The sequence below is a fragment of the Malurus melanocephalus genome, unplaced genomic scaffold (assembly GCF_030028575.1).
Source record: "Malurus melanocephalus ecotype Western Australia unplaced genomic scaffold, MMel_1.1 scaffold_14, whole genome shotgun sequence".
In the NCBI taxonomy this organism is placed as follows: Eukaryota; Metazoa; Chordata; class Aves; order Passeriformes; family Maluridae; genus Malurus; species Malurus melanocephalus.
Window position 1 is genome coordinate 4,413,574 of NW_026623246.1, and position 13,135 is coordinate 4,426,708.

The 13,135-nt window shown below is 43.7% G+C and overlaps 1 protein-coding gene across 1 annotated transcript in view; it reads left to right on the forward strand.

Moving 5' to 3' along the window:
• The first annotated feature begins 259 nt into the window (after window positions 1-259).
• The window catches only part of GPR158 (G protein-coupled receptor 158), a 179,281-nt gene continuing 166,405 nt past the window's right edge, over window positions 260-13,135 (forward strand). The window contains exon 1 of the mRNA XM_057384046.1: window positions 260-1,289. Coding sequence (XP_057240029.1) covers window positions 418-1,289 — 872 coding nt within the window. The 5' untranslated portion in view covers window positions 260-417. The remainder of the gene's footprint in view (window positions 1,290-13,135) is intronic.

Consider the following 13,135-nt stretch of genomic DNA (forward strand, 5'->3'; position numbering starts at 1 on the left):
CCCCTCTTCGGCAGCGGCGCCCGAAGGATGCGGAGCGGCGGAGCGCGGGCGGCGGCGGGGCGCCGCGGGGGGACTCTCCGCTGCGCCGGGCGCGGGCGCCGCCGCCCCTGCGCGCTGTGCCGGGCAGGAGCTCAGTGAGCGCGGTGGCCGCGGCGGGAGGAGGCGCAGGCGGACTCGGCTCTGCCGTCGCCGGAGGGGCTGCGCGCCGCTCCGCGCCGGCGGTGGGGCTGTGCGGAGCCCCGCGCTGGGGAGGTTGCGGGCGGCGCCGCCACAGGTGACTCGYGGGTCGGGGGTCGCGTTCCGCCCCGCTGCCGCTCGGCCGCCTCTGCGCGTTCGCACCCCTGCGTCGCGGCTGCCTGCGCGAAGCCCATCTTCAGCCGCCTCACCGTGCCGGCGCGACCGGCAGCACCGGGGGACATGGCTTTGCTCCRGCTCCTTCTCCTCTTGCTCTTCGCCCAGCGCGGGCTGGGGGCTGCCGCCGACCAAGGGCAGGCGGTGCGCGGCCGGGAGCGGGCGCTCGGAGGGAGGCAGCCTATTTACAACCACATCAAGAGCCGGGAGCCTCCGCCGGCCCCGCGGAGCCGCTCTTCGGAGAGCACCATCTTGGCGCAGCGGCTCGCCGAGGAGGTGCCCCAGGACGTGGCCTCGTTCCTCTACACGGGCGACTCCCGGGAGTTGCGGCGAGCCAACTGCTCCGGGCGGTACGAGCTGGCCAGCCTCGCCGGCAAGTCGCGCTTCACCTCGCACCCGTCCCTGCACGGCGCCCTGGGCACCCTCACCCACGCCACCAACTTACTCAACATGATCCTCCAGAGCAATAAGTCGCGGGAGCAGAACTTGCAGGAGGACCTGGAGTGGTACCGCGCCTTGATCAGGAGCCTGCTGGAGGAGGACCCCAACATCTCCAGGGCCGCTATCACTTTCAGCACGGAGCCTTTTTCCTCCACTCCCCAGGTTTTCCTCCAGGCCAGCAGGCACGAGAGCCAGGTCCTCCTGCAGGACTTGTCCTCCTCGGCTCACCGCCTGGCCAACGCCTCTGTGGAAACGGAGTGGTTCCACGGCTTGAAGCGCAAGTGGAGGCCGCATCTGCACAGGAAGGTCTTAAACACGGGCCCCAAAACTTTGGAAAACAGTTGGAAGAGACGGGAGAGCTTCAGTGCTGATAAGAACCACATCAGGTGGTCTTCACCGTACCTGGAGTGTGAGAATGGGAATTACAAACCCGGCTGGCTGGTGACTCTCTCGGCGGCTTTCTATGGGCTGCGGCCAAACCTCCTGCCCGAGTTCAGGTAGGAGGAGTGTTCTGCTTGCTTTCTGTGGAGAAGGGGAGGGGGGAAGTAGGATGGGGGTTTGGTTCTGCCGCCCTCCCTGCGAAGGGCATTCTGTGTCTATGGGTGACCTGATCAAACCCTGCCGCACTTGCTGCTCAGTCACACCGCAGAGCACCCTCAGGCCTTCCTGTTGAGCTGTACCTTCGTGTGCCTCAGGGAGCTGTTGCTCAGTAAAAGAATCGCTCTCGTCTTTCTCCGTAAGGCAGCGCTTGCTTTACTTGCTCCCACTGGAGCAGGTGCTCATGTGGGTTACCTTCCTGGTGTGCTTGTGGTGGGGAGAGGAGAGCAGCACTTGCCAGTTGATGTTTATCTCTGCAAGAAGAAAATGTTCACTGAGGTGTTATTTCGGTCCTATACTGCATGATTAAAGCTAGCTGGACYCCAGCTGGGAAATAACATTGTTGTGCTGGTAAACTGCTGTTTCTGGTCTCCAGAGCACATCCACTGCGGGGTGCTCGAGCCCGGTCAGTGGTCAGTACACTTGTAGGGAGAAATAAGTGTTGGTGACTGCAGTGCTATCATAGTGCATGTAGCTATAGCCTGAACTGGGAGTTGGAAAGCTTTCCTTAGGACACCACCAGCTGCATGGYTTTATATTTAATACCTGGCATATTTAAAGATTTGCTTATTTTTTTATTGCTTTATATACTTTTTATTGTTTTCTATGTACTTTGCCWCTGAGCTGCAACTAGCAGAGGGAAAGATAGAAAAAGGCTCTTTCTCGTGTATTTGTGTTTTGGCAGCAAAGACAGATTTGCTCAAAGAATGAGAGCAACCTGTAGAGTACAAGATGCCAGATTTTTCCCCAGCACTTTTGGGAGGGGTTCACTGGTATGTCTGTCCAGTGGGGAATGCCCYCTGCCCAGAAGCAGCTGGCATTTGTCAGGATGAGAGAGTAGCACAGAATTTCTCTTTTTGAATTAGTAGTAGGTGAAGATAGATAAGAACATAGCAAACACCAAAGAGATTTTGCCACACCTAGGTGGTGAGGCAGTAGTGTTTTTAAATGCTGTTTCTCTTGGCTGAAATCCAGTGAGATCAAAGAGATATGAGTGCAGTCATAAATCCCTGAAGAAACCGAAAATCTGCTGAATGGATAATGGCTGCTTATTTCTCTGTTGAATAACTTTTTGCTCTGAAATGTTCACACTTACGGGTATGGTAGGGTTAAGGTAAAATGAGCTCATATGTAGACTGTTGCTGAATTCCTCTCAAGGCAAAACCCGAGAAGAGGTTTATTGCTGAATTCCTTTTGAGACCAAAACCCAGGAATAGGTCTACTGTCGAGCTCTTCTGGACCTGGGGAATCCAGAGCAGTCAGGAAACTCGTMATAGGTCATTGAAATGCAGTGTTCAACACCTGATGAACTTCAGGATGGTGTTCTTTACCTTGATGAAAGTTAATGTAGACTGATTTTCTCTTGTTGGGGATAGAGTTTCACAGAACCTGCAGAACCACTAGGCTGGAGGTGTGGTGGCAGCCACCAGCCAGCTCACTGAGAATATAAATTTTGATATAAAGCTTAACTCAAAGAAGCTTCAATCTTGACTTAATTGAAGARGAAATGAACCATTGTTTTAAGTCAAAGAGTCTAAAGCTTCAATCCCAGCTCTATGCCAAGATCCTGTGATGGCAGGAAGCATCTCAGTGGTGTAGATTTCTGCTGTGGTAGCTTTGGTGTGCAGAACACACCAGGTCTGTTTTGGAGTAACCCTGGCCAGCTAAGGCAACCAGTAGATGTCCTCCTGGATGCAGTACAGAGCACTGCCTTCCTTGCCTCATCTTCCCAGCCTCTGATTGCCATGTGGGGGTCACTTTGTTCCAACTCTGATACTTKGAAGGGCATTCACTGAGCTCATCCAAGCTTGGGGAACCACTTCATATTTAGAAGATCTTGAGATGGAGTATGCTGTGCAAGTTCAAAGGGTTCTGTCGCTGTCATACTAAACAGTTAGGATAAAGCTAACACAGCTTTGCTGTATCAACAGAGATGAGTTTGTAAGCATTTCTAAGAAAAAGGGGTTAATACCTTTTTTGCCAAACTATTAAAAAAGCAGATGGAACAAGTAAAATTATAAATACATACACASGCATTCTGGCAAGGCTAAATGATAGTTTCTGTGTTCCCGATTTGGGGTATGCTGGATGAAAGATGGGCTTTAATATAGGATGGGATATTGAGAAAGTAATTTCTCAGCTACTCAGAAGCAAAATAGKCTTCTTCCAAGACTTGTAGTTTATCTCAATATTTACAGAGGGTTTTCAATACTTGATAGGTACAAAGCCTCAGTGTGAGTTTTTAAGAGGAAAAAAATGGTTTAAAGTATGAGCACATAATAGAAACATAAAATCTAGTGTGGTTACTGGAAAATTGGTGKGAATTACTATAAGATGCCTCTTGAAGTAAGCTTCATTTCCCCTCACCATCAGTCTTCGAGTGACACAATATTTTGACTTGAAATTCTTATTTAAGACCTGTATGATAAAGTGTTTATTAACCTCCACCTTTTGGGACAGCTACCTTGGTTCTCCCAACAATGTATCTTTGAACCATCTGTTAGAAACGTTTTAATGAATCAGTTTATTTTCTCCTTCCATTTAGTAGTCTGGCATGATGCCATTAACGGTAATTTAGTGTATGCCCCTATAATATTATTCTAACAGTTTGTGTACTTTCTTTGCTTACATTAGGTTTAAGGTATGGTACAATAGGGTGAGATATGTTCAGGAACATGATTATCTGTGAAAGACAGTTCTTTCAGATTACAGAAGGAAGAGACAWTGCTCCTTCTTGGTATCCCTTCTGTGGCAGTAACAGATGGGTTTGTTCATGTGGCGTAGCAGAGGAAAGAGTTTAAYGAAGGCTGTGCTAGTAACTGCTACTGGGGATGTTCAGTGTGTGCTGCTGCTGCAGTGCTGCTGTCAGTGACACTCTGAAAGGGCAGCCAAGAGCAGCAAGCTTTGTTCTCAACGTTGTGAAGAGGTACAGTGCTTTTGGCCTGTGGATGTGGGTGTTACAGGCCAGGGGGCTCCTGCAAACACAGCTGYCTTCAGTTTCACCTCTCCCATTCCCAAGAGGTTACTGGGTTACTGCCAGACTGCCCAGAGTGAAGGCCGAGGGAATATGGTTGTTTAAGTTGTCTTGCCATGGCTAATGCTGTAGACGAATACTGAGATGAAGTGGAGAAGCCAAAGGCATCTTGATTGTGCTGRTAAATGTACCAGAAGCTGCTCAGGCTCAGTGGAGCCACATTAGCCTAGTACCATGATAAGCTATCATTGCTTGCTGGCTGCAGCTTCTCAGCAGTGCTTGCTGGTGTTTTGTTGTCTACATTGGCTGGTCTTTCCACCCAAAGTACACGGAGAGAACGTTACTACTGCCTGCTTGCAAGATGCAGTGTAGGCTCCATTCAGAAATGAGGATTCACGGAGACTGGAAGTAATCACTCGATGTTAACMATCCCTTCTGTCTAAACTGATGCAGTTTGCAGCTGAAATTCACCACCTAATGTGCCTAATCACTCTACTACTACAGTGCTGCAGGGGGTAGAGCACAGGAGCATCTGTCACAGATCCTCTGTGCCCCTCCTCTGCTTCAGTCTGTCACACGATGACARTGAACCATATTTTATGGCACGTGATGGCCCAACTGTCCTCTTTGCAGCCCTGCTGAAGAAGTGGAAAAGTGTGAGAAGCACAATTCCTTTTCTGAAACTATTTTCTTGATCCCTGGAGAAGAAATGGGAAGTCTTCATTGTTTTAGTGCTCCAGGAAACAAGTGGGTAAGATCGCTTCTTCATCTAGAAGAAAGATGACCAAATAGTCAGCTACTACGAATGCACGAGTTTAAAAAAATGTCCTCCTGAGTCAATCTTCTGCTGTTACAAGCCCACTTAATATAATCAGTTGATAAATCTCCATTTTAAAGTAGGTGGGTTTTCCTCTTGACTCTTCAGTTCACTGGCATGCCAGACCTAATGGTTGGATAACTTCTCCTGATTTCTGATCTGAATTTATTCACAGTCAGTTCTCATCCATTTATTTTGGTCCAGAACTGACTGCCATCTGACTTAGCACTCTTAGCTGGTGTTTACTGCCCTGACTTTTTTATAGGCAGCAGTCCCTTCTCCACCTTTGTTTACTAGACTACACAAACTGGCTTTCTTTAGTCCCTGTCATAAACTCTCTCTGTTGCCATGGTCCTTCCTCTCAAGTCTTGTTCCAGTATTTCCTGAGCATGGTTAGTCAGATTTGTGTGTGCTGTTTCAGCCTTGTGCAATGACATCAATTATCCCAAACTCTGATGAATGAGTTGCTGCTTTTGCAGTTCAAAATGTTCCCTTGTGTGCTGTTCTCATTTTTTTCGATACTGTGCTGTACTGTGTCTACATTTTGGGAGCTGGTCATTGGTCTTGCATGATTTCTCATCTAGGAGGTCAAATTGTCTTCAAGATATGGCCATTGACTTTTTTTCCTCCCTCCCACCATATGCCAGCAAGTTTTCCACCAAAGCCCACCACAGCATTTACTATCTTTTTTAAGGACTTTAGGGGGAATGCGATGGAATAATGTTTGTTTTGGCAAAAAGGTACTCGATAATTTTGGGTTGTTTTTTTTTTTTTTTTTTGATTTATTTTGGGTTTTTTTTTTTTTTTTGTTTGCTTGTTTTTGGTTTTGTTTTTTAGATTTTACTTTATTTTGAATAGTGTCTTGTTGTGAAGTATTTACAGGTAACTTCTTCCTGAAGTTTGGCCAGATCCTGCTACATCTCAATGTCTTTTGTCTTCCAGAAGTTTGATGCTTCTCTCAGTTATTGGAAAGATATTGCTTGATGCAAAGATAATTTTTACTGCACAATTAAATTGAGCTATTCCTTCTCTAAAAGCAGTGTAATGTGATTTCCACTACTAACAATTACTTGGACCACTCTGGTGTTGGACTATAATGGGACTCTTAGTTAAGGAAACATTACTAAAGGARGATTAAACTATGGAGGTAGAAGTATTTATGACAAATAAGTAAGTTGGAGATTATACATGATTTCATATTCTGCTAACTATTTCACAGCTATTAAATTGATTGGTAAAAGAACCAAAACAGAGCTAGACATGAAAAAAAGAAATTTTGAAAATGGGTTATTTTTTCTTTTAAACATGCTTTAGTTTCTTCCTTTAGTCCCCTTTTTTAGTTTCCYCCAATCTGTTTAGTCTCAATACTGAGCTAAAAAAGAAAATTGATTTTTATTGTTGGAGGCTTCTAAATTTTTTGTGCCATTGTGATGTGGCATTAGTTGTATAAATACAGAAAATACTTTAAAATGATGAGGTTGACTTTTTTTTATCACACATCCTGGCTCTTAACATGATAGAATGTGTGGGTAGATTTAGAACAGGTTTCAAAAATAAAAAAGGAATAATTAATTTCCTAGAATTTCTGAAGGTTTTGGATTTGTGTTCCCAAAAAGAAGTTAAAGAAGCTTTTTATGATTTACTATCTGTTTTGGAAACCCCCAGTATGTTTTCAGTTTTCTCTAGGCAATCARTTATATCCCTGCCAGCCTTTTTCATATGAGGTCATGGATAGAAATAAAAAATCGAATGTTGATGAAACACAGGAAAGGAATAATAAATAGGGATTTCTCTTTTTGGAACCATGATTCAGCTTTATTCAGTATTGGAGAAACAGAARTGGGTCTTTGAAGAAAGAAATTAAATATGGCCATGAGAGGATTGAAACACAAACTGCTTTTATGTCCACAATTACGTAGCACATGCTAAGTTGCAGTAAAAGGAACTATTCTTTTTTTGGGTCAAACTTCTGTTTCCAACTCCTCTGTTTTTCACCTCCATCCCCTTTGGGCAGGACTTCCGGCCCAGCAGGCTATCTAAGCTCTTTTGAAGGAGATGGACATGTGGCAGTCCTTTCTGTTTCAGATTCAGCTCCAGGACTGTCATCTGTTCTGTCTATTTGTGAGCACAGGCTAAGATAAAAATGTTCCTAARGGTAAGAAAAAATGTATTGCTGTGTCAGGTCAGATGAAAGCCTTCCATACCTCTTGTTCCAGAAGCAGCTTCTGGCAGGTACTGAAGGGAAAATGTCAATTTTTCCTATCTTTGTTATAGGCAATTTACCAATAATAAGCAATGAAAATAAATTGTTTTCAGACTTTATCCGAATGACTGGATAGTAAGTATAGATTAAACTGACCTTCATGAGTCTAATTCATGCTTTAGCACTTTTGGTCTTCTGGAATGTAGTTTGTCGTTGTAGTCCATAATATATTTACTTATTACATAATATCCATCTATTATGGGTGTCAKAATTTTCTGGTTTTAAATTCCCTACATGAATCTAAATTCATTGGGAGATCCCAGATTCCTGAATRAACACTTTCCAAAGTGTTTTATGGCATCTTTTCTGTGTCAGCCAGGCTTAGATGTGGGTTATATTAAGCATTTTCATAACTTGTAGACTTTGTCACTGGCTACCCATTTGTGGTCACCTTTGTCATTGTGAATATGCCAAACAAAGAAGAGGTAGCTTTGAAGTCCAGCTTGTTAACTGCCCTGCATGTGAAAGCTGACTTCTGTTTCATTGATTCTTTCAAGAGTAATGAGAGCAACTCATTTTTGTCAAAAGTTGTCTCTACTCTGAGTAATTTTTATATTTTGGTTGTGTATTGTGTTAGAGATTCTACTTCAGCCTTGCACTTTCTGAGGTACTTGAAATGTTTTTAATTAGTAGAGCCTACACTTTTAACATGCTGTTTCTAAAAATGTCTTGGTTTTGTCTTACATTCTTGTAATTTGTACGTTCCTCCTTGCCCAGGTTTTTGCCTTCCAATTTTTTGTTTTTTTTTTTAAGGCTGGCTTCCATTTACTTTTGACCTTGTTACCTTTAAATAAATCTTCAGGTTGCAGGATTTGGTATAGTTAGGCTGAGAYCATCCCTCCTGTGTAGGATTCTTCTACTTCAAAAGCTCTTTGTATTCCTAACCTTTCATTCTATTGTGTTTTGTTCCTTTGGACTCTTTCTTTCCACCTGCCTCTTTGACCCCATGGATGGTAATGGAAATATTAAAAAAAAAAAAGTAACCTGAACTTGGCTTCAAGGGATAATCTAATGTAAGTGCCACTCTACCATCACTGAAGCCTGGCATTCTTATAGAAGGTGAAGCTTTGTGACAGAGTCAAGATTCTAGCAGCAACTTGAACATCCTCAAGCAAAAAACCACCAAAACCATCCCTGCCYCTCAGAGTATCTCAGAAACTCTCTGACTAAACTGCAGAGAAATCCCCAGGCAGGCAGCACTGCATGCCATGAATCTGAAGGCAGATTTAAATCCAAAATAATTTTTCAGGCAATAGAGAATTCAGCTTTCAGTATTCTCCCCTTGTAGTACTTTTCTAAAGGGCCTAGAGGGATTTTCTTTGCAGGTGAATACTAATGTATGTGCCCACACTGCTATACCTTACTCTTCAGTTAAGTTTATTTTTAGTGAAAGCTGGTTCTGCTATGAGAATKTGTGCTGAAAAGCAGCAGTCACGCTATGGCTGAGGAATTAGGAAAGTGTCTGTCCTATTAGTAAGGAATTGGTGGTAACTCTGTGACCAGGTCAAAATTGCGTGTCATGTCCCAGTAGCCTTTTATGAATTTGGCTGGATATGCACAGTTACATGTTTAACAATGTCTAAGTGGTGCAGAATCCTAAATCTCAACATTTAAAAGCAAGCTGAACCTGCAGAAGTGCTGTTTATCAGCAAGACTTGTAGCTGGAGCTCATTTAYGAATTTGACACCAGGGTTATTTTTGGATGCTGAGTTGATGGTACATTGGAGGAGCYTCAGGTGTCAGGTAGTATGCAAAATTTGAAGATTAATGTGAAAGATTAGCATTGGAAGTGGCAACCTCCAAAATGAGAGTGGTGAGAAAAGGCATCTGCCCTGAAAACTTTGGCTGTGCTGAATCCAGTGTGTATTTGTCTAGGGGAGTGGGCATTTGCAGATTTCTGGCGGCTGTAGAGAACTTGTTTTCCTTATCTCCTTTTTTGTGGTAAGCAGGACTTATGAAGGACAGCATGGAGGGCTGAATATGGCAGCAAGAATCTCAGCMGCTGTTTACATGTGGGGGGTAATGTCCACTTCAGTGTGTGATAACCCAGCCTTATACCTTAATTATGAGTGCTCACAATGCTTATGGGCACTAAAATAAGTTACAAACTTAGAAGACAAACTGCTTGTTTGGTTGAGCTGTGGTGACCTCTGTGCCAAAAAAGATTTTGAAGGTCTAGAGGACAAGGATAATACTGTTTATCACCATTTAAATGTTGGYAGGCTATTATTTTGTACGGTTTTGGCTTAAGCTGACTAGGAGAAAGAGAAGGTGCTCCTTCTGCCTTTTTTTTATGATGTAACAGTAGAGGTAAAAAAATTATTCTGTAGATAGATTTTACAACATGTTGTTACAATGAAATATTATAACTACTGAAACTATCAAGATAGCTAGTAGGTTGGGAAAATAAGCTTAAATCAATTTCTGGCACAGATTTCAAGGCGAACAGYGTGCCAACAAACAGTAGTGCTGGAAATACAGACAGACATTAAAGCCTCTTAAATCAAACCTGTGACCTGACAGAAAATCCTTGGTGACATCATTCTTCAATGATTATCTTATGTATAATTCAACGAATTCCTTCTTAACTGCATGTTTAACACTGACGTGCAATCCTTAAATATCTCTTCATTTTTGTGTGTAATGACTGTAAAACGGTGGCAGGAAACACATATCTATTGTTACAAGGAGATTAACAAAATATGCTTACCTGCCAGATGGTCCACAATTACCAGTAATATTGTTATTAACTTATGGCTGTGGCTTGGGCTCAGCCAGGCAGCATTGCCAGTGTGGATCAATGTGTTACGCTGACAAGCAGAGTCTACTCTTACACCCTTGATATTTGTCTTGATTGCTTCCACCAAGATAGCAACACTGCAATTATTCCCAATTAGTTTGATAAATATAACACAGGGAGTTTTGGTCCGTATACGTTCTAGGAGGATGTGTTCTTCCATATGTTCCATTTTCCGAATGCTGAATCAAAAATAACYGAAAATGTGGGTGGCTAAACAGGCTGTGCCAGCTACTGTATTAATCACAGATGAATTTCAAAAATATACTGTGTGCATATTGGTGTACTCTGTGTAATAGCAGTGGGRTGTGAGTCTGAGATGGTGCTTGAAAATGGCAAAGGATCTGAAATGAACGCAGTRGAAATCTTGTACCATCATGATACTTTCTGTAAATGCCACATATACGCTTAAGGAAACTTTGCTTTTGAAAGCACTGTATCCTCAATTAGTTTCAGACCCTGGTACTACTTCAGAACTGGGATGTTACTATGAAATATGTTGTGCAGAGATCTAGTAAAAAAAGGAAGTATATGCACCATGAGGGGAAATGATTGAAATCCTATGGCAGATTGTAATTGTTAGGAGAGATTGTTTTCCTGTTCCTGCAGTGTCCTGGTTCTTCTTCCTGTAGATTTTCACCCCAGAAGCTCACTAAGCTCTGAGAAAAGGGAAAACCAGAACAGCTTAACCCTATTAGAAGTTCAGGTTGTGCAGTAGAAGAGCTGCAGATGGGAGAAGAGTGTATGTAGAAAAGTTTGCATTGACTTCATGAAGACATTCTTGTGAGAGAAGTTTTAKTGCAAGAGAAGCAAAAGGAACATGCATTTCATTTGAAATGGGAGAATTTGATAGTGTTTCTGGAAGAAGTATTATGAAAATATTGTCAAGCTTGCATGGCTTTACAGGGAGATTGTGACAAAACATGAGCATAAATTGCTAGTGCAGTTGGGAGTGGGGCCAGGTAACCTGGAAGGAATATGGAGACACTGTCTGAGCATGACTGTGACCATGAATAACTTTTATCAGCAACAGTGTGTCTAGAAGGATCAGGAAAGTAATCATTCCCCTGCACTCATCACTGGTGAGATCACATCTCAAATCCTGTGTTCAGTTTTGAGCCCCTCACTGTGGGAAAGACATAAAAGGGTTTGAGAAAGTTCAGTGAAGGGCAGTGRAGCTGGGGAAGGGTCTGGAGCACAAGTCCAGTGAGCAGCAGCTGAGGGAGCTGGGGCTGTTTATCCTGGAGAAAAGGAGGCTCRGGGGTGACCTTATTACTCTCTACAGCTGCCTGAAAGGAACCTGGGGCAAGGTAGGGGTTAGTCTCTTCTCCCAAGTGACAAGCAGTAGAACAAGAGGAAWTGTCTCCAAGTTGTGCCAGAGGAGTTTTACGGTGGATTTTAGGAAAAGTCACCTGGGACTGAAAGGGTTTTCAAGCAAAAGAACAGACTGCCGGGGAGGTGGTTGAGTAACCATCCCTGCAGATATTCAAATGTTGTTTAGAGGTGGCACTTAGGGACGTGGTTTAGTGGTGATTTTGGCCATGCTGGGTTAATGGTTGGGACTCAATGACCTTCAAGGTCTTTTCTGCTGAGTGGAAAAGTGAAATCCTTTGTGACAAAGGTTGCTGAAAAGTCCAAGGTATTGGATATCTTCCAAGAACTACAGGCTTATCAGCCTCACCTGAATCCCTGGGAAGGTGATGGAGGAAATCATTGTGGAATCATTCCCTTCTGGAACACATGAAGTAGAGGAATGTGTCTGGGAGTGGTCAGCAGAGATTTGTGAGAGGGAAGTAGTGTTCAACCAGCTCAGCAGCCTTCTGTGTATAGATGACCAGTGTCAATCTGGTGGTCAGTCACTACTGATGTGCTCCTGGTGGGCACCAGTCTAACGTGAATCACCAATGTGTGCTTGTGGCAAGGAAAGCCAGCAGCCTMCTGGTCTGTGAGAGGCAGTCCTGCCAGTGGGTTGAGAGGGGTGATCCTTCCTCTTCACCCAGCCTGGCGGGGGGGGCTTCATCAAGAGTGCTCTGTCCGTTTCTGGACTCCTGAGCTCGGGAGACATGGATGTACTGAAACAAACCTAGCAAAGGGCCAAGAAGAGAGTTAAAGGTTGGAGCTTCTGACAGAGAAGAAGGACTGAGTGAGCTGGTGCTGTTCAGCCTGAGAAGAAAAGGGTCCAGGAGCATTTTATGTGTAAGTACCTAGTGAAAAATTGTAAAGGAGAGAGAGACAGACCTTGCTCAGCCTTATTCAATGAAAGGRTAGAAAGCCCAAGAGGCACAAAGTGAAATACAAGAAATTTCATTTAAACATCAGAAAACTTTTTTTTGACACTGAGTTTGGTCAGTCACTAGATTAAGTTTCCCAGAGATGGTGAAGTCTGCCTTATTGAAGGTATAAACCCCCCCAGTTTAACTGAGTCTGCTTTGAGCTGAGATGGTGCTGAATGATCACATGAAGCTTCTTCCAATGACAGTTGCTGTATGAATCTGATTTTCATATCTATTTTTAACAAAATAATTGTATTAAAGAGCTTTCAAAGGATGTGAATTCCTTAGTTAATTCTGATGTGAGAAGTCCAGAAATATTTTCCTTTCTTTCCAGTAYGTGGCTCTGAGTGTTAGGATGCTCTTCTGCTTTCTGATGCTTGTCCCACTAGATCATGCCATGAAATCTCCAAATTGCACCACTTCTGGTACRAGACCATACTCAAATGCTTTCTCAGTGCCCTTACTGACCCTAATTTCTCTGGCTTGTGTGTATTGTCTTTCTCACAAGTAACCTCTAGGTAAGTTTTCTTTCAAAAATATTTATATCCCTTCTTTGCTAGCACTGCTCCTACTAGGATGGCTTGTGATACCGCACAGCAAGCTCTTAAAGGTGTTTCTTCTC